At 41.8% G+C, this 19060-nt stretch overlaps 1 protein-coding gene across 1 annotated transcript; it reads right to left on the bottom strand.

Annotated features, from left to right (window-relative positions):
• Positions 1-885: 885 nt before the first annotated feature.
• Positions 886-18435, bottom strand: usp31 (ubiquitin specific peptidase 31). The gene is made up of 16 exons (XM_083977916.1): positions 17186-18435; positions 16692-16826; positions 16306-16400; positions 16126-16218; positions 15471-15606; positions 14904-15051; positions 14626-14806; positions 14374-14485; positions 14072-14166; positions 12956-13033; positions 10950-11079; positions 10415-10534; positions 10066-10291; positions 9815-9973; positions 8947-9099; positions 886-7722 (listed from the first exon to the last, which is right to left on the bottom strand). Exons 1-16 carry the CDS (start codon positions 17708-17710, stop codon positions 6245-6247), a joined length of 3864 nt encoding a protein of 1287 aa, XP_083834042.1. The 5' UTR covers positions 17711-18435; the 3' UTR covers positions 886-6244.
• Positions 18436-19060: the final 625 nt, after the last annotated feature.

Below are 19060 nucleotides of genomic sequence, written 5' to 3'. Positions count from 1 at the left end.
TCTCTCTAATTTGTTACAAGGTATCGACTGAAGATGAAAATGTCTCATAATCCAGTCACAGGAACATCATTTGTAAAAATCTGTTGCTCACTGATACACAAATAATTTGACACCTGATAAACAAGTCATTTTTAAAACCATGCGAAGTGGACTGAAAACTGAACTCAAGACACGCAGGCATCTCTACTGCACCTTGTGTTGTGAGACCAGGAAGAGACTGAAATAATAACCCTGCCCAGAAATTTAGAGCCGCTCATGTAATGCACAGCCTTGAGGTCTCGGATAATACACAGTCTCTGCAGCAGCGAGACAATAAGCAGCAGATTTGTGTGCTCATACTCTCGGTTTGCCCAACACCGACCGGCTCCAAACAGGATAAAAGAGGGATCTTGAGAGTATTACGGCAAAAATGCCTTCAAATATGTCTCATGCTGCTACAAGACGACTCGTGACAGCAGTGAGAATATTGATGCTTTTATGGAGACAGACTAGACTGGTGGATTGGTACGGATCTGAAAACTGAGCCCACTGTTGAGTGCCTAATACACATTATTGACACAAGGTGAGATCAACAGGCTTTTCTGACACTAATCAATCTGAGAACTCTGCAACTTTAATGGTTTTCTTCCACTGCTGCATCAGTGAGTCTCTGTACACCACTACTGCGTATCGCCTGGAGTCGTGCTGAGGCCGATGTGTTAGAGAAAAGCTCCCTCTAGTGTAGGAACAGGTACAACTCAACACTGCACAGATCAGTCAGAATTTTTAATCTGAGTTTTCATTTTGTACTTGCATGGGTAAACCAACAAAGTATATACACATTTGTCTTTTAAGAGAAATAATAATTAAAAAAAAACATTAAAAGTGCATATATGATAACAAAAGACAAATAAATTAACATAGAAGACATAAATGAAACTAAGAAAATAAAAATTACAAAAAACAGGCAAATGTTGGAACAGAGGCCATAATGTAAAATAACCTAAGCATTTAAAGAAAAAAAAAAGGCCAGTACAGACAATGCAAAATGTCAATAATAACCTCATGAATCTGGTACAACAAGGATCATACTAAAGAAAACTATTCACAAGAGATTGCAACATACTGTATTTTACAAATTGTTTTAAGAATGATACATTTAAAAAAAAATAGCATAAGTAAAATAATAAATGGTCAAAGTAGAGGTGTGCTACGGATCTAGCACTGTAGTGTTCATGTTAGCCAACAATAAAAAATAATAATACCATAAAAGAAGTCATGACATTCATTCATTACACAGCTCTTGAGATTCTGTATCATCCAGATACAAACTTGTTTTGCTTAAGGCTACTGAGAAGTTTCAGTATCATCATCCAGTTCGTAGTGTTTACATGTTACAAATGTCCTTGAAAGCCTCATTTACCTGCCTTTGAATAAAACTATTTCAGCTATTTAAAACTCAAACAATTGGAAGTATTGTGAGTCTTGTAATATTAAAACGACACCACTGTGTAGCTGCAGATCTACAGTATCTGAAGAATATGGCGTCAAATGTGTTCGGTGTGTTCAGGTTCAGTGGTTAATTACAACTTCAATTCAGTGGTAAAGTATTCACTCAAATACGTTGCATATAAAAATCATTAATTAATGGTCTGACCTTGTAAAAGTGGAACTTTTGTTTGTGACTCTAACCAACAACGAGTAAACAAAAACTACTGTGTCACAACAGTAACTCAATGCAGAATTCTCTAATCTTAATTAAGTTCTGCGGAGAAGCCTGTATGCATTTTAACAACTAGAGTGATTAATGTTTTACACCCACTTCACCAGTCAGGGAAAGAAAAAAAAGAAAAAAGAAAATGAGAAGTGCCGCTTTAAAGTTGCTGTTTGTTTACTGATAAACGGCTCTGAATAAAAAAATAATAAAAATCACATCATGATTGAAACGATTGATGTGGCATAAAAGCTACAAAAAGTGTTAACTAATTCATATTTGCATGTCATTATTCATTACATATTGTAATATAAAACTATAAATTCACTATTTTTCTTTATTGCATTTAGCTATATATCTATATATATATATTTATTTGAGTTGCCTTTATATTGGAGACTGACCACATCTTTGATGCAGCTAAGAACATTTTAACAGGGGTTCACAAACTGTTATCACTGAAGTGAGTTAATGGAAGGCCTTTTCACAACACATACATACTTACATGAGGCTATTTGAGTAACCACATAAAGATTATCGTATCCATAGTGTTGTCTCTGCTGGTGTACAACAGTAAATATTAAACATCTTGTCAAAAACAAAGAAGACATTAACCTACCAGACTGGTAGGAGCACCCAGAGAGCACAGATCAGCAGAAAGAAACTTTAAAATCATGAGAACAAATACTTTACATTAAATGGTTGAATGCTAAAAGTAATTATGGCATTAAAAAGATTTTCATATAGGCAAGATTTTCATGTTTAATCTTGTTTTGTTTTTAACCAGAGAAGATGAAATACTTACAATTTCTAAATATCAAAAATGGTGTGCAAATTAAGCGATGGAATATACCAGCCATGCTCTGCTTTCTACTGTACACGGCTGCAGACTGTTGCATAGTTAATGAATACATGCATTAGCGTTGTCATGCAATACTGCATTCCTTACTCATTCTTAATTTTGTACATAGACAGTACATTAACAAATAAGAAAAAAACTGCAGTGAGGAAAGAGGTGTAGAAATGTTTTCTGAATGGTTGTTGTCGTTTTTTGACATCTTCTTTCAACAAGTACGTATTTGGATTTATTGAGGAGGAAACTAATCGTATGGAGAACAGTACTGACTATTTGAGCTCTCAAAAGTCAGCTCTGTTGCATTTCTTTTATTTATTTATTTTTTGGTCATTCAAGGCTCAGCTTCCATTGTCTAATTGATGAACACTTAACAATGAGATGATTGTTGGGTTAGTGCTCTACCACTAGCATGTTGGTCAAGGCAAAATAAAATCCTGAACTTGTTTTTTTTTTTAATCCTTATTAATGGAAGCTACTGATTAATTAAAAGGTTTAATGTTTTTTTTAATCATTATATGATGGCAGGTCGCTACAATTAAAGAATGAAGGCTGTACAACACCAATAACTATCTTACCATCTACTCTTATATTCTGTAAAATTCAAAACAAATTATAAATATAGGCAATGTGGTGGTTATAATCAAATTTGTTATGGATGCTGCAGCTTTCAGATCTTAGTTCTGTACATGAGAAAGCCTCAAAAGGTTTGGTTGGATACGATCTCATATCAAATTATGTCCCGTATTTATATAAGCAATTTATAGTATTGTATTTGACTGATCCTTGTTTACGAGGCCCCAAAAGACTATATAAAAAAGTCAAAAGTGAAGGGGCATCACATTCTAATGCACTGGGTTCTGGCTACATGAATGGATTAAAAATCCACCGACAAACTGCAACTCTAGTGTAATGATACAATCCAGCTCTACAATACACACAAGCCACGACAATAATTACAGACTTTAAAACAGGCAAACGAGACGGTGAAAGCCAAAAATGACATAAAATTGTCCTGCTTTGACCCAAAGTGCCGCGCACAGGTTCCTGATAGATCACAAGTTTTAAGTAGAAAAGAGCAGCTACAGGAAAACCACCATTATTCAAACAATAAGTACGTTACTTCTATGGTCTATTGAGGTTTGAGCATAACAGTCACCGCACATTTTCTAATCCCTTAATTTAGAGAGACTGGCTGCTAATGAAGTGATGAGTTTAGAGCAGGTCACTTTTCCACAACTGCATATTATCACCTCGAGAACACCACACAGTGCACAGTGATAAAAAAATGTCCTGAGGATACTCAAGTGTAGCATTCAACTTGATACCCATCTGAATTTTGCACGCAGCCAAACCTGCTCAAACCTCACACAGGCCATTGAAATAACAGGCTTAAATCTTTAACTCTAGTGGTGTTTCCTCTGAAACCATCTGAGAACCAATGTAAACCTGGTAGATGCTACAGAGAAACAGTGGAGACAAATACTGTCATCTGTAATTCAACAATTATGTTACTGCTTAAAGTAAAAACTGCTCGCTAACCGTCGGCTTTTTAATGACAAATCCACATTCATTCATTGGAAACATACATTATTGCTGGTATCTAATGTATGAATATTGCAGCTGGGCTGATTCTGTAATGGTAAAGCCGTTTAAATTGAGACCAATCATGCATCATGACAGCTGAAGTGACACTAACCCGCCTCTGCTTCGATCATTACACTGCAAAACTAACAATGCCATGCAGCGCCTGACAGGTGAGAGAAATCTGCCTGCTCATCCAGATGTGGACGACTGCTCAGAGACGGTAGAAATGTCTCCGTATGATGAATTAAATGGCTCATTATCGATATTCTGCGTCTGCGCGATGAAGGAAAAAATGGCTAAATATTGTCCTCCCTGTTGAGGTACCACAGGTAAGAGCCAACAGGTTTCTAGGTCACTGAAGTCTGTGTGGTCACAGTTCTGAACGTCAGCATCTGAAAACATGTCTGTTTAAGAAACGTCAGTGCCAGAGGAGCAGTGGTCTGTTACAGCACCAGGTGTAGTGAAGGGGCGACTCCTTTAAATGACCCCTGAAACGTCGTCGAGATGAATGTACCCTTTTACCATTTCAAGTCTAAGGCCTGTTGACACTACTTTACGATATGTCTTTATAAGTCATGTACAGACGGCGTATTAAAAATGAGATAATTACATTAAGTTAGAGAGAGTGTGTGTATGACAGGGTAAAAGAAAACTACTTTATCTATACAAAGTGCAAACAACACAACATTCCTACTCAGTGATGCATACAGTAGTAGACTACTATGTTGCCAAAGGCAATTATTTGTTTCCATGTACAGCATTGGAAGGCGCTTTTTAAGATAATTTTCATCTTGCTCATGGAAAGAAAAACAAAAAGGGTTATATACTATATACTATATGTCAACATCTGTACAGACACATCTATATATATATATTTATATATACTTAGAATTTAAAGGGTTTCATTCCAAAACACCATCTCTTTGAGGAAAAAAAGTTGTCAGCTTCAATAAGAATTTTAATAAAATACATTTCTATCGAAAAAGAGACTAGTATTAAACAAAAATAAAGTTTTGTTTCAGTTTCCGTACCGATCCTGATTCTTCCTCATCCTCATCCTCATCCTTTTCTGTTTTGGTCCAGGGCCTCCAAACTATTCTTTTCATGTTTACAATTAAGACTCTTTTTGCTACTTCTGCTCCCAGATACCAGATACTCTCAAGACATGTATGTGACAAGTACACAAAATCTACTAAAGCCTTCTCCATAGCTTTAGACAAACAACACTCATGCTACCCATATTGATCAATGGCATGAGGTGTATGGAGAAGGTGTGTGTGTGTGACAAACAACTGTCACTTTGATCGGTTTAACTCAATCAATCAATCAATGAAAACCACTATGAATGCTTAGCCACAGCTATTTGGGAATGAAACTCTTTTGTATGTGTGCGTATGTGTGTGTGAGCAAATCATCTCCGTTTCAGTATTTGTCCAGAGACCATCGTTAATGCTGTGGTTCTGTGTTCTCACAGTTGTTGGGTTTCAAATGCATATAGAGCAGCCGTGAGGCCAAAGCATCAACAACCAGCTCATCCTCATCTCAAATCTGAAATCTCTGAATCAATATTAGTTTAAAATGTTACTCTGCAAGGCAAACGACGCATTGTTGATGCATAAGGGGTGAAAATGTTTCTTATCTCCCTTGTTTTTTTTATGTATAAGCTGCTGCATTTTAAATCAGTTTTTTTTTCTTTCAAAGATCTAACAAGTCTCTTGTCTGAATGAAAAGATAATTGGATCTCAAGACTCCAGTGGGGAATTCTGTCAGCTGTCTTACAGGCCTCAAGTACTCGCAATCAAACAGGCTGTGCTCTACAGCTGAATGCATATAGCATGCTTATGTTATGTACCCTCCATACCAGGCACAAGTTTGGCACCCAAATATGCAAATGAACTACAGTATTTTACTTATTTTATCCAATAAAGATGAATGAAAAACCTCAAAGCTGGCTGCTAATGTTCAAAACCCAAAGCCGCATACAGCTGTAGTGTACAAAACCATAACATTAACAGAAATGTCTCTTTACAAATACTCATGGTGCTCACCGAAACTTAGGCACAAAGAAAATAGCTGCAATATGTAAGTTCAATATAACTACTATGGATATATCATTGAGGCCTCTGTGTTGTACGTGCAGGAGATTGCATGCTTGACGACAGCTTTCGGGAAGATGCCATCCTTTCGAGAGGCTTCTTCCCGTTTGCGGGAGACTTGAGACTTACTTCAGAAGTGGAAGACTTGGACTTTCCTACGTTCAACAGAGTGCGGCTGAGAGAGCTGGGGGGCTTGGAAGACTCCTTTGTCTCTGACTTTTTCTCCTTGTCTCCTTGAGTCTCGTTAGACGTCTGCGAGGAGGAGGCGGCGTCTCCGGCGATCTCCTTGGCTTGTCCGTTTTGCTTGCATGTCCTCTCTGAGGCCTTTTTGGCAAGCAAGGTGCTTTTCCCTAAGTCAGCCGACCGGCGGCTTTCCCTTTGCCGGAGCGCGCTCTTGAAGAAGGACAACCCCTTTTCCTCGGATTTGCTGCCGCGCTGCAGGTCTCTGGTGGACACGCTGGGTGAGCGCAGGCTAGTGACGGAAGAGCTGCTGCTGGAGCTCCTCACCGATCTCCTTTCAAGCCGGTTAGTCTCCCCGCTCTTGGAGAGCGAGGAGCGGCCGACCAAGCTGCCTCGGAGACTGTCCACCAGGGGGCTTGTGTGCATAGAATCTCTGCTGTAGCTCCTTTCCACCAGACGTTTGCGAGTGCTCGTGGTGCCTTTCTCTGTGACACTGGAGCTCTTCTTTGAAGTTGGCGAGGGAGAAGCCGAGGACTGAGGCGTGGAGCGGACACAGGGCCTGTGTTGTGGCGTCGCCTCTAGAGGCTGAGCTGCTTCCTTCGTCTTGGAGGGAGTCCCACTGGGCGTTGAGGTGCTTTTCTTGGCATTTACACTCTTTTCTTTAGTATTGCTCGCCTTCTTGCCTTTCACAGGTGTACTGGAAGACGTCTCAGGAGTGGAGGTCTTGTAAGTTGAGCACAAACGCTTCTTGGAAGTTTTCTCTTGCTCCACTTTGCTGGAAGTCTTTGTGGAGCCTGTGCTTTCTGCCTTTGAGCCAAATCCTCCAATGCTGCTCTTACGCTTCTGTTCCTTAGAGGGAGTTGCTTGGGCAGGTAATATGTTTTGGTCTATAGCTGTGATCTGGTTGTTGTTTTCAGTTGGCTCAGTTTTGGCGCTCTTCTTCTCCACTGGAGTGGGAGCCCTGCAGTACATCATGTCTAGGAATCTCTTATTGTCATGGTCACTGATGTTACTCTCCATCATAGACAAGGGAGTCCTGCTGCCAAAGTAGCGTTCATGTCTACTGTAGCTGCCGAAGCAGGACGTGGAAACCTTGTCGTCACAGGCTTCTCCTATCCTCTCTAGAGGAGGGGAGCATCGAGAGTCGAGGGAGAAACGCGACGGCGAGTTGGATCTCATGTGCAGCTTTGCAGAGAGAGACCAAGACGGCTTCATCCCGCTGTCGCTGAGGGCTAAAGGACTGGCGATGGACGACCTGGAGGACAAGCTCTGACGCTGAATGCTCCTCACAAAAGGGCGGACGGAGAATCCTCCTAAAAAACAGAAGAAAAATAATAATAATTTTCAATTCTCAACTGAACTTAAAATGACTCCACTCTGGAGAGGTAAACCTACAACTACACTGAAAGAAACATGTACTCTCTTTAGATATGTGTTAGCAATACTGGTGCATTGTGTTCTAAACCCTCACTCACTAAAAGAGCTTAAAGGGATAGTTCAACATTATGGCAAATTGGCCCATTGCCATAATCCCTATAGTTTTAGGAGTAGGTTCGTTACTCATCAAATATGAAATCCAACAACTCCAGCACGCTCTCGTGGACAAGTTGTGACCTGCACATTCACCATGCTATGAGATAATAACAGAACGTTACGAGACTGAGACTATAGGGATAATGGCAGTGGGCCAATTTGCCAAAGTGTTGAACTATCCCTTTAAAGGACATTGACCACTGAATGTTTTCAATTTGTGCTAAAAGATGGTTGAACACCTTTTGATCACTCCAAATGTGTAAATAAACATATAGTTCAAAAATGTAAGGAACAGCACTCCAAGTTTAAAGATTTATTTATAACAAGGACTACTTGTCTTATTAGCACAAGCTGTGAAAACTGATGATACAAAGAAAAAATGCATTACATAATTCATATGTTATTATCCATACTGAGATCTGTGATCAAGCCACAGTTTAAATTTGCAGACCAGCTCTTTTGGGACCGCGCTAACTCTGTACTCTGGAGGCTTTTATGAAACCTGCATTTATATTAACCACAAACAGCAGCCAGGGCCAACATCTGTATTAATGTGGATTCACTAGGAATTCGGGGCTCCCCACTCTGCTGAGCATGTTTGTCTGGTTTGTCCCAGTCAGATGGGACTAACAGTTTGTCCTGGTGCCGTCTACCCCGTCCTAGAAATAATGGTTCAGTGTTGATCTATTTCAAAATGTGTGCAGGGTGGGGGTGGGGGCTTCCTGATTTCTAATAACTCTGCAAGGCCTTACTGACATATTTAGATTCCAAAATAAATATTGATAGTGGACGCAGTATTACATTCTTGGTACAAAAGTTTGTGTTGTTCATTTTTACTCTGTTTCTAACATGATGTTGCATTTTAAAAAGTTCAGGATCAACTGCTTTGAACTCTAAACTTCAAAGTATGCGTCATGTTACAGCAGGAGTTCATGTGTGTATAATGTAAACACACCTGTAACATCAAAAATATTTCCAAGAAGACAAATATCAGCATGTCTCACCATCATCCTCACTGCGTTCGGCTGGGAACTCGACCGACTCGGCCAGTGAAGCCAGAGAGGTTCGCCTGGACGAGGCTCCGGAGGCCAGACTAGCAGGCCTGCTGCCTGGCAACCTGTTGATCCAGTGGTCACACAGGGATGAACTGGTGGAACCTGTGTAAAACAGCAAAACGGTGATGAAAACTTTTCTTATTTACCTCAAATGATATAATCAAGTTAATGCATTCATATTAAAACAGAAACTGCTCAGAGGCAGAATAAGAATTATTATGTGTGGTACATCTGTGGCTGTGTTTGTACAAATACTGAAAGATTACACTTTTGGCGCTTTTCCACTACACATTCACGGCTCGGCACGGCACGGCTCGGTTTAGCTGCTTTTCCATTACAGCTGAGTTCTTCATAGTTCCTCTACAGCGGGGGCAGGGTCGACATATCACAGTGGTAGCCGCCGCGTCATCTCTCTCTCTGTTTTTGATCCTCTCATCAGCTCCAAACTGAACTCGTCTGCACCTCGATTACGGACCACAATGCAGTTTTCCACACAGCGGTCATTTAACTCGTGTGAAAGAATAACAACAGTCTCAGCACAGATCAGTGGGCGCTTTTGTTGGTGTGTTTTAAAATTTAGCGGGTTTGATTCTTGTGTCAGAAGTCGCAGCAGTGATGACGCTCTGGCCAATCAGTGGAAGGCAGTACAAAGCAAAGTACAGGTACCAGGTACTAGTGGAAAAGCAAAAAAAACGAGTAGAGCCGTGCCGCGCCACTGGAAAATCGCCATTAGTATTCACACCAGTCTTGATGACAATGTCAATGGAAAAAGAGGAAAGACAGACAGACAGAAAGACAGAAGGAAAGAAGAACTGACCAGCAACAGAGCTGTTGGCCGACCAGGAGGGGATAGCAGTCCTCCTCTGGTAGAAGAGTATGTAGGCCGTCTGCTGACACACGTCGTCATCTGCTACTGGTGAAACCTCGCTGTCATCGAAGCAGTACCACTGGCCATCGATGGAGTTCTTGCAGTACGCTGGAAGCACACGGCAACAAGACAAAACTTGTGTTAAAAATAGACGCTGAGGCCGAGATTATTCCTGATAACCTTCAAGCTCTTCGTGTTACCAGTGTAGTGTCCTCCGTGCATATTCCCGTGGTGGTTGCACACGGCGTACAGGTCGTACAGGTAGTCGTCGGGGTTCCTTCCCAGGCCGTAGGGTCTTCTCCACGGCGACCAGTGAGAGGGTAAACTCCAGCTGCTCTGACTTCTTTTGACCACATGAGGTGCCATGTCCATGCCCATCAACGGGAACCTCACCATGTTCTGCATCTTCACCCTCCGATCCCCCTCCTGGATGACAGACACAAGACACATTTAGTTTATGAAAAGAAAGCTTAAGGATGCTCTTGATAACACGAGAGTGCCTTTCACTTTGAATTTCCACTTAAACAGTGTCCAGATGAGCTGAAGTACCTGTCTGAACCTCTTGAGATGCAGTATTAGTACATCCGGCAGCGTCCAGAGGCTGAGCTTAATGCGGCCCTGCTGCAGCTGCTTGCAGTGGGGACAGCGCCAGGCATCGTCTGGGGCCAGCTGAAACACACACACACACACACACACAGAGCCCAAGCAGCGGCCATCAGGATCGAGCTCTAACCACACTGCTTATAAAACAGGCCTCACACAGGATGAGGCCCTGAGTTTTCCGCTCACTCCTCTATTCTCCTCCAGAACATTCGCAGGCGAGTTAAAACCACAACATATACGCAAGTCTGTGCTCAGAATTTCTGCTTTGCTCCAAACATAGCATTAGGGCTCGAACACGCAGTGAAGCCACAGCGAGCGAATAGGATTCCTGAACTTCAGCAGAAGAATAATAAACCTGCTGGGATGGAGGCTGCAGCTTCAAAATATACTCATCACTGACATGTACCCAAGCAAATCTAGAGATTTATTTTCTCATGTCAAACTACTGACCCTGCAAGTAATCCCACCGTCTGAGTCTTACCTGCTCTTCCTTTGTGTAGAGCTGGAAGCACTGTGCGAGCGTGCAGGCCTGCGGCTGATGGTGATGTTCTCTGTGCAGATACACGCTCTCGGCATCGGGGATGTACTCCTCCTCAGTGTGTCCAAACAGACTGTGGGAGCGCGAAGCACAGTCATACATTCATTCAACGGCTGTCATGAGATGATCACAGCATCTGCTATGAGACTTTGGTCAGTTTCCTGTCTCAAAATATCTAAAAAGCTGAGGAGGTTACATAATTTATTGTCTCTGCACAAAAGATACTTATAATTATAATACTGTGAAACTGTGGAGTTTGCAGCAGCACTAAAAAAAGGCTTTAAACGGCATCACAAACATCAATTACATAAAAGGTGTGACAGAATTACATTTTAGACAAGAGCCAAAATAAAAAAACTCAAGTAAACATTAACAAACGTCATCAACCCATGACTGCTGGTGTTATTGTGACTTTACTCTCACTTGGAAAGGCGTGTATGTGTGTTAACCACACAACACAGTAATTAGTGTAAGTGAGGAAATAAGAGCAGACATGTCGTTGGTGAGACTCCAGGCTCTGTGTGAGAACAACTGCTTCAAATTAAGCACATTTGCTTGTGGATTAATGACGTTTATTTTTCAAAAGGGAAACAGAGTGAAGGATGATGGGTAGGGAGAAATAGTTAAGAGTTGTTTACACTCAAAGGCTCAAATGAGCCCTTTTGAGTTTGACGTGTTGCTAGATTTTCTTCCCAGAATTTTCTTCCCCTCAAACACCCCACACTGCAAAAAATGTCACCGTCAATTTGCCTGAAGTGTGGCCACACCTTCGACTGTAAAGCCTAGGCCTTAACTGACAGATGAGAGTGAAGTCATGTGTGAGCAAGCTTATTTCTGGGAATTTAAGTTGTCGCCTTCTAAGCAAATAAGCAGCCTCATTAAGTTGAGAAACAGATTTAAATATTTAGTGACATGAATAACCAATTAAGGATCGAAACTTGGCACAATGTTTGGCATTTACTGCTGACACTTTGGTTCAATAAATCATTCTGTTGATAGTTTTGCCTGGCACACAACATTGTGAGGTTAAAGCATAATGCTTCATAATGTTAAAGGGACAGTTTTGGCTTATTTCGTGTGGGGCTGTGTGAGGCAGTCATCCATAGCCAGTGTATTAGCTGCAGTAGATTCACATCAGTGCGCTGCCAGTTACAAGAGGCAGCCTGGAGAGTCAGCACACTAGCAGAGCGATGTGCTGATGTGCACAGGACCAGCAGGAACAATATGTTTTAGACAAAACAATCCAATATACGTTTAAACATACAATTCATTTTGAATATTTCGATGTTTATCTTCATGTCAAAACAGCCCCTCTCTTTGCTTCTGTGAAAATATTTGGTTTTCTGAAAGTATTCCACATAAAGAGTATGTTTCAATAGACTGATTTTTTTTTCTGTTGGCCCCATGGACAGTAGCACATTGCATTGTTAGTGTACTTTTGCTCCTGGCCGCCTCTCGTTACTGACAGCGCTCTGATCCAAATCTATTGCTGACTATGCACGACTACCTCACACCCCCCCACCTCGAATAACCTGAACAATCCTTTTTAGTGTTCAGAACTGAGGCTGGGGCCAGTCACTTCAATTGTGCTTTTGAAAATAATTGCTTACACAGCCGAGCTTGTTACCTGCTAATGAATGGCCTTCAATTAAAAAAAGAAAAAATCACAGTAAATTACTCATTCAATGTCATGTCTACAAGGCAAGTTATTAAAATGAGTGGTTTAATCCGTTCTTCCAAATTAACACAGTGGACGTCTGCTAAATTAACAACTCTGACAGACACAGTCGAGCTTTTCGAGATGCACTGCAGTATACTGTGCCCAGTACGTGTTTACAGCGAGCAAATGTAAACATCTGGTTTCCTTTCATTCTATGCAGAACAAACATACTGCAGATAAAACAAAACACAGCACACGAGTAAAGCAAATATTCATCTTTTGCACTCACTAGTCCTTGGTCTCTTTGTCCCACTCTACAACTATCTTCACATGCGGCGGTCCCCCTTGTCCACAGGACTTGTACGCCCTGTGATGGAAACAAATTAAGTAATTTAGGCAGGTTTCTTTTACAAAATAAGGTTTCTATACCACATGCAATCGCCTTGCAGCACTTTATAGAGGCTTTGTTAATCCATTATGAGCATAAAAATGAAATTATCTTGTTCTTTACAACCTACACGTGTATAAACATGTCATATCTATAAGAGGCAACGACATACTCTGTGACATTTTCGCTGTCATGAAGGCACCTAATGATCACTCACAGTAATGAACTTTGATTTCACTTTGATCCACACACACCTGTATGGACCGGTGATGTTGTGACTTGTTTAATCGTGTAGTTCAAGTCAAACATGCTAAACTGGCATTTTAACAAACAGTCACGAGTCCTGTCAGGACATGTCGTCCAAACAGGTCCATGAGACCAAGTGGCACTAATGTCACGCGTGTGAAAAGAGAAGCTTAAAGGCCTAGATGGAAATAACCCTGATCTCACCCCAGCAGCAAATAGCATGCCTGTCTTTACTTTTGTTTTTGATATATTCACACAGTGTTTACTGAACTCCAGCTTCTGCATTATGACCTTTCACTAACATTAATGCTGAGAAAGCTATGAGAACACACACAGACATAAAAAACAGTCAAGCATAGGTGATCCACCCTTCTAAAAATGATGAGTTTTGCTAAAAATGACTGTGCTAGTGCTACTACAGTACAGTTTCACACAATGTGCAAGGTCTGCTTTTCTTTGGCTGCACCCTTCTGGATGAGACGTCTTGTTGGCTCTGACTGAACATGCTCTGGAGGAAGCAATAAAGATCAAGATGGAAACTAAAGGGGTGTGTACTTGTCGAGCAATATTCAAATTATAATGACTGAATAAAATGGACTTTGTTTTAAAAGTCAGCAGATATTTACAAGGTGTAAATAACCAGAGATTTGAGAAAGCAAAAGGCCATATCATAGAACCTATCATTCAAAATGAACCGCAGTATAAAGTTTTAGTCACACACTCAGTCCTGATTTAGCAATAAGCGTGTGTTTATATAACATGACATCTAACCTTTCCACAGTGGGGTGACACAGTGGTCGCTCATCTTGGGGAAGGAGGTAGGTTATACCGACGACGCCAACCACCCGAAGACTGAAAGGTCCCACCTACACATAAAGACAGCACTTTAAATACTTCTGTGAAACCAGTACATCAGTGCAGTGTTGTAAGAGAAACAAAACAAATTTCACTCTTTTTCTATGCTAAAAATATTCACATCCGGTCTGCTCAATTTTTAAAACACCTCATACAATCAGCTGCATTAAATATGATTCACTGTGGAGAATAGGCTGACTGCGTGTTCGTCTCCCTACCTGAATGTAGACCCCAGGTCTTAAAAGATGACGCATTTTCTCCAGGATCTCTTTTTGTAAAGCATCCCAGGTCACAGTGCGCTCCATGTACAGTACAAAAGGAAGGCCGAACCTGAAACAACATAATTCAGTTCTATAAGCAGACATCAAATTTCTCTGGTGGGTTTTATATTCATGCCTATTATTTTATTCCTGGATTATGAAACCAATGGTTTGGCAACAAAAAGAAAGAAACTATTCTGATTGTAGTACCTCTTTCCTTGGTGGCCGGTACAGGCTCTGTTGCACACCAAAAGGATCATTTTTTCCGGTCCCAGGTTTTTATTGGGTGATGCAGTCACAGGGGTCATGGCTCCCTGCATGAACGAAGGAGTCCTGCTGATCTCTGATCCATACTTCAAGTTGTTATGATTCAGGTTTGCCAGAAGACTCCCTTTGATTTGACAGAATAGACAAATTCTAGATAAGTTGAGGTCTATTCATTTAATCTGAATAAAATAATAATATTTGCAAAATGTAGTATGTCTTGCCTCTTTTTGTGCGTATATTTTCCAGTTTGAAGGTCTCTGGTGTCTCAAAGGCAAAGATCGAGTCGCTCTCTTGAATGATGTCGAGGTCGTCGTCGTCATCACAGAATGAGCGGTGGAAACCATCGTAGTACATTTCAGTCAAGACAAACTGAAAGAGGAGAAAATAAGAATGAGTTTAAAAATATATATAAACACCATGTGAGGTGTCCAGTTGCTTTCCATGTTTTCACAATGTTATTCCAAAACAAACACAGTCGCCTTGTTATCAGCGCTCATCCCCGCTTGGCTGTCATTTACATCTATCTGGCTTCGTGGCATTTTCACCCTGCCATTTTTCATCAGTGTTAACACTCACTTGTTGTAGCCTTGAGGGGGAAAAAAATGTGTTTATAAACCTGTTACTGAACCGCACACTGAGCTCGCTCTATAAAAAAAAACCTGCATGGCTTTATGAGGAGCTACTGCTCTGAGGCACAACCTGCTTTAGGAACACTGAGCTAACATTGTGTGACAGTAATATAGTCTCACTGTGGCAGACCCTGAGCTGATAAGTGACAGGAATAGCACCTGGTCCATTGGGATCTTGGTCTCACGTGACACAGCATCTCTGAGGCGATAGACGGTGCTGTTGAGAGGAACAGCGACTCCGATCCTCATACAGTGAGAGTACTTGCCCTGGTACACCACTGTCACATACAGGGGCCTGGCAGGAAGAAGAAGAGGACAGAACATTAAACATTCAAACAGCTCTGTCGTTCAGTAAGCAGGCACGGTTTTACTTTGTCACACTATGATCGTGAGAACTAAAACACAACAGCAGAAAGAAGATGATTTTGTAGCATTTCCTTCCTCTTTATTTCCTGCACTGCAGAAAACGCCTAAAAATGAGCACACTCTTGTTTTGTTTTGAAACTCTGAAGCGCATAGCCCCTCCCATGTCTCCTTGCTGCTCCTCCTGCTCCCTCAACAACCCCCTCAAACCAGGTTACATTCCTCCCTCTGCAGCCACACACACACACACACACAGAGAGGTATTTGATTCAGGTCCTTGAGAACTTGTCAGCACTCATACGCACACACACTCACAAATCAGTGAAAAAGGTGTCGCCCCCCCCCCTTTGAAGAAACTTCTGTCTGCTGTGTTCTGTGGAAAAAGCGACAGAACAAACATACTGCACATTTTTTTTCTGAAAGCCATGACACGGCTCAGGTGTGCACTCACCGTGTGTGTGGTAGTGGGATGGGTAAAGAGATACAGAGGAAGGGATCAAACGTATTGCTCTGCTTTTGGCAATGTGGGCAGGTGAGAGACGACCTGTTTGGAAACAAGTAAATCTCTTAATTTGGCAAAGAGATGATACAGACGTAACAGATCTACTATTCTACCAGACACATGGCCTACCTGTACTGAGCCTGGAACAGTTCTTGTACAAACGACCCAGCGGAGAGGGGAGGAGAAGGCCCTTCGAGGCTTTGTTCATCTTCTTCAATGGGGGGCTGAGCAAACACCAAGTTTTATGACTCATTAATAATACCTGGTTCACAAGCTACTGAGAGTTTCTCACATGCTGCATTGTTATTGATCAGTCCTGGGGAATCAAGAGGAAACAAGACGAGGCAAGCCCAGCTGAACTGAGCTGTGTGAGCAGCCTTTTTGTAGGATCAACTGAGTGACTATTTTTTAGTTAAAAGTTATACAATGTCAAGTAAATGCACAATAAAAAGAAATGGAATAAGTATTTTCAGCTTTCCAAGGAGTTCACGGCTGAGTGATGAGCAAACACTCACCTTTATAGGGGGTCTGGCAATGGGGTTGGGGACGTTGAGGTCCTCGTGCACTCGGTCCAGGAGCCACAGCAGAAACTCTTGAGCGTCGTGCTGAGCGTTCCCTTTAAACTGCGTGGCGTTTTTAGACACAGCGTTCTGCAAACGGACAAATACAAAAGCTTTTAATCTTGTTGTGCTGCTATGCAATGACAAATAAATCAATTCTGATCCTCTGATTCTGACTTACTCTTATGTGATCTGTGATTGTGATGAACTAATATTGAACACAATGTTTTATGCATTACTACTTTATGTTTCTCTGCTGTAAAGAACCAAAGGCAAAATCAACTCATCCTGTATCTTAAGTATCACAAACAAAATGTACAATAAACTTCACCCTGCTATATATATATTATGATTTGTTACACTGATTTATTCTTTTATTGACACGAAAAAGATAACTGAGGTCAGATTTAGTCTTGTTGTGATGGTATCTTGCCTGCTGTCACTCTCACCTTGAAGTCTCTGCTGTGCTGCGGGGTGTACTCAAACGTCCATAAAGCCCGGACAAGTCCGGACAGTTGCTCCGTAACTTCTCCCTTGGCCAGTGGACCCTTCCTCTGCAGCAGCACGCCATTTGTCTTGGGTTTGTCCTCATCCGTCTCCTCGCCTTTGTAGTGCTCCAGCACCAGGTACTCGGCGAAGAGTTCAGTGTTGCTGAGGCACTGCAGAATCGCATTCATGAAGCAGGTATTCCCGTGGTTTTTGAGCCCCGACACTCCGGGAACTCTCTCCCCGGACAGGAAACCCCCCAGGTCCCCATCATCCATGGGCACATCTTTACTCCCAGATTTAAACGTGGAAAATCCTCCATCATCCTTGTCGTCTTCTGTCTGTACCTCGGATCCGAAGTGGGATAAGGCTGTCAGTGTCCTCAGGACTCTGCTCATAAAACTGCCCACGGAGCGCACCGAGCCTCGCCTGAACAGCTTCTTGCTGAAGCTCGACTTCTTGTCCTTGGTTGCGGCTTTGCAAGACATGGTGTCCCCCTCTCTCCTCCTTATTTTTTAGCGCACAAGTTAGGCAGATGTGTTGTTGTGATGAGCCAGAGCCACCTCGGCGGCTGCTAGTATCTGCTGCTCCATCTCTGAATATCCACACAGCAATAACGAGTTAACGACCATGCTAACCTTAGCCAGTGATAACATTTTCATTGAGGTTTCTCTTCTCCTTGGATAAAGCGTGCAGCTGCAACGCCACTTGTCAATTAACGTTAGCAGCAGTATCGTGCACTAACAACCTTTGCCTTCAAATACTGTCCGAGGCCAGTTACCGTAGTTACCTAATGAGTTGAGAAGCGTAACATGAACATTGCTCAGGTCAGCTGTTTGCGTGTCTGCAACTTCCTCCACAGTTACCTTGTTTTCCCCGTTGTTGTTGTTGTTTTTTTTACTCACTGCCCCGCAGCAAATGAATCAACGTCGGTTAGGCTACGAACGAAAACAACTGTGTCGGTGCTAATGCAGCTAACTTAACGGTAGCGGCGCTAGCTACAATAACAAGAGCCACGGGAGCAGCGGCGGCGGTCCCTCTCGGCCACAACGTCCAAATGCGACGGAAACCCGCAGTCCGCCATGGTTCGTAGGGTGATAAAAAGCCGAAGTGGAGAATGGGTCCGAAATTCAATAAACCTCACATTTTTCCACGTTATTTTGGAGGCACAGTCGGGGCTCTGCCACTAAACAGCAGAATCTTCTTCTCCCTCTTCTTCGTGTTTCTGTTGTCAGCTGCTCTGCGAGTTTGTAGCCACATCCCCGCCCCCTGCCGGACTGAAGGAGAACAGCAGTCTGGCTGCACAAAAACTTTTTTCTTTGATATTGTTTGTGATATTAAATATAATATTATTAAATATAATAATACTAATATAATATGATAATATAATACATGTTTTTTTTTACTTATTCACTCCTTCCTGTGTCATGTTCTTAACACAGTTAGGTATACAGTATTTAGCCTATCTCAAATGAATTTAAGTCAAAAGCAACTGGACTTGGTTATTTGTCTAGGAAGACGTTTCACCTCTCATCCAAGAGGCTTCATCAGTTCATGCTCGCATCTGACCAAGCTGGGACTAGATAGTTGGACCAAATTCCTTTGAGATACTATGACCTGGACAAATGAGAATATGCACAGGTAGTATTAAGCCTACACTGGCATTTTTATGGAGTAGTATTTATTTTTCAGATTTTGAACCACGATCAGTGAGCTTTATTTCTGTCCATGTCTTTGTCCTGTGTTGTTTAAGTGTCTTTTTGTTTAGTCTTTTTTTAAATAGTGATGTCCTCCTACTGCAAAACAAATCTGCCTGTGGGTATTAATAAAGTTACCTG

This window comes from Trachurus trachurus, assembly GCF_905171665.1.
Source record: "Trachurus trachurus genome assembly, chromosome: 8".
Lineage (NCBI taxonomy): Eukaryota > Metazoa > Chordata > Actinopteri > Carangiformes > Carangidae > Trachurus > Trachurus trachurus.
This window is presented reverse-complemented; position numbering and strand designations above follow the sequence as displayed.

What these genes read in the sequence shown, in the direction of transcription:
- usp31 (XM_083977916.1), bottom strand. Translation starts at nt 17,710, where the DNA reads ATGTCTTGCAAAGCCGCAACCAAGGACAAGAAGTCGAGCTTCAGCAAG. An exon ending in ATCCCACTACCACACACACG is followed by an intron (nt 15,607 to 16,125) that starts GTGAGTGCACAC and finishes TCTTCCTGCCAG; the next exon opens with GCCCCTGTATGTGACAGTGG. An exon ending in GCACGGAGGACACTACACTG is followed by an intron (nt 9,974 to 10,065) that starts GTAACACGAAGA and finishes GTGTGCTTCCAG; the next exon opens with CGTACTGCAAGAACTCCATC.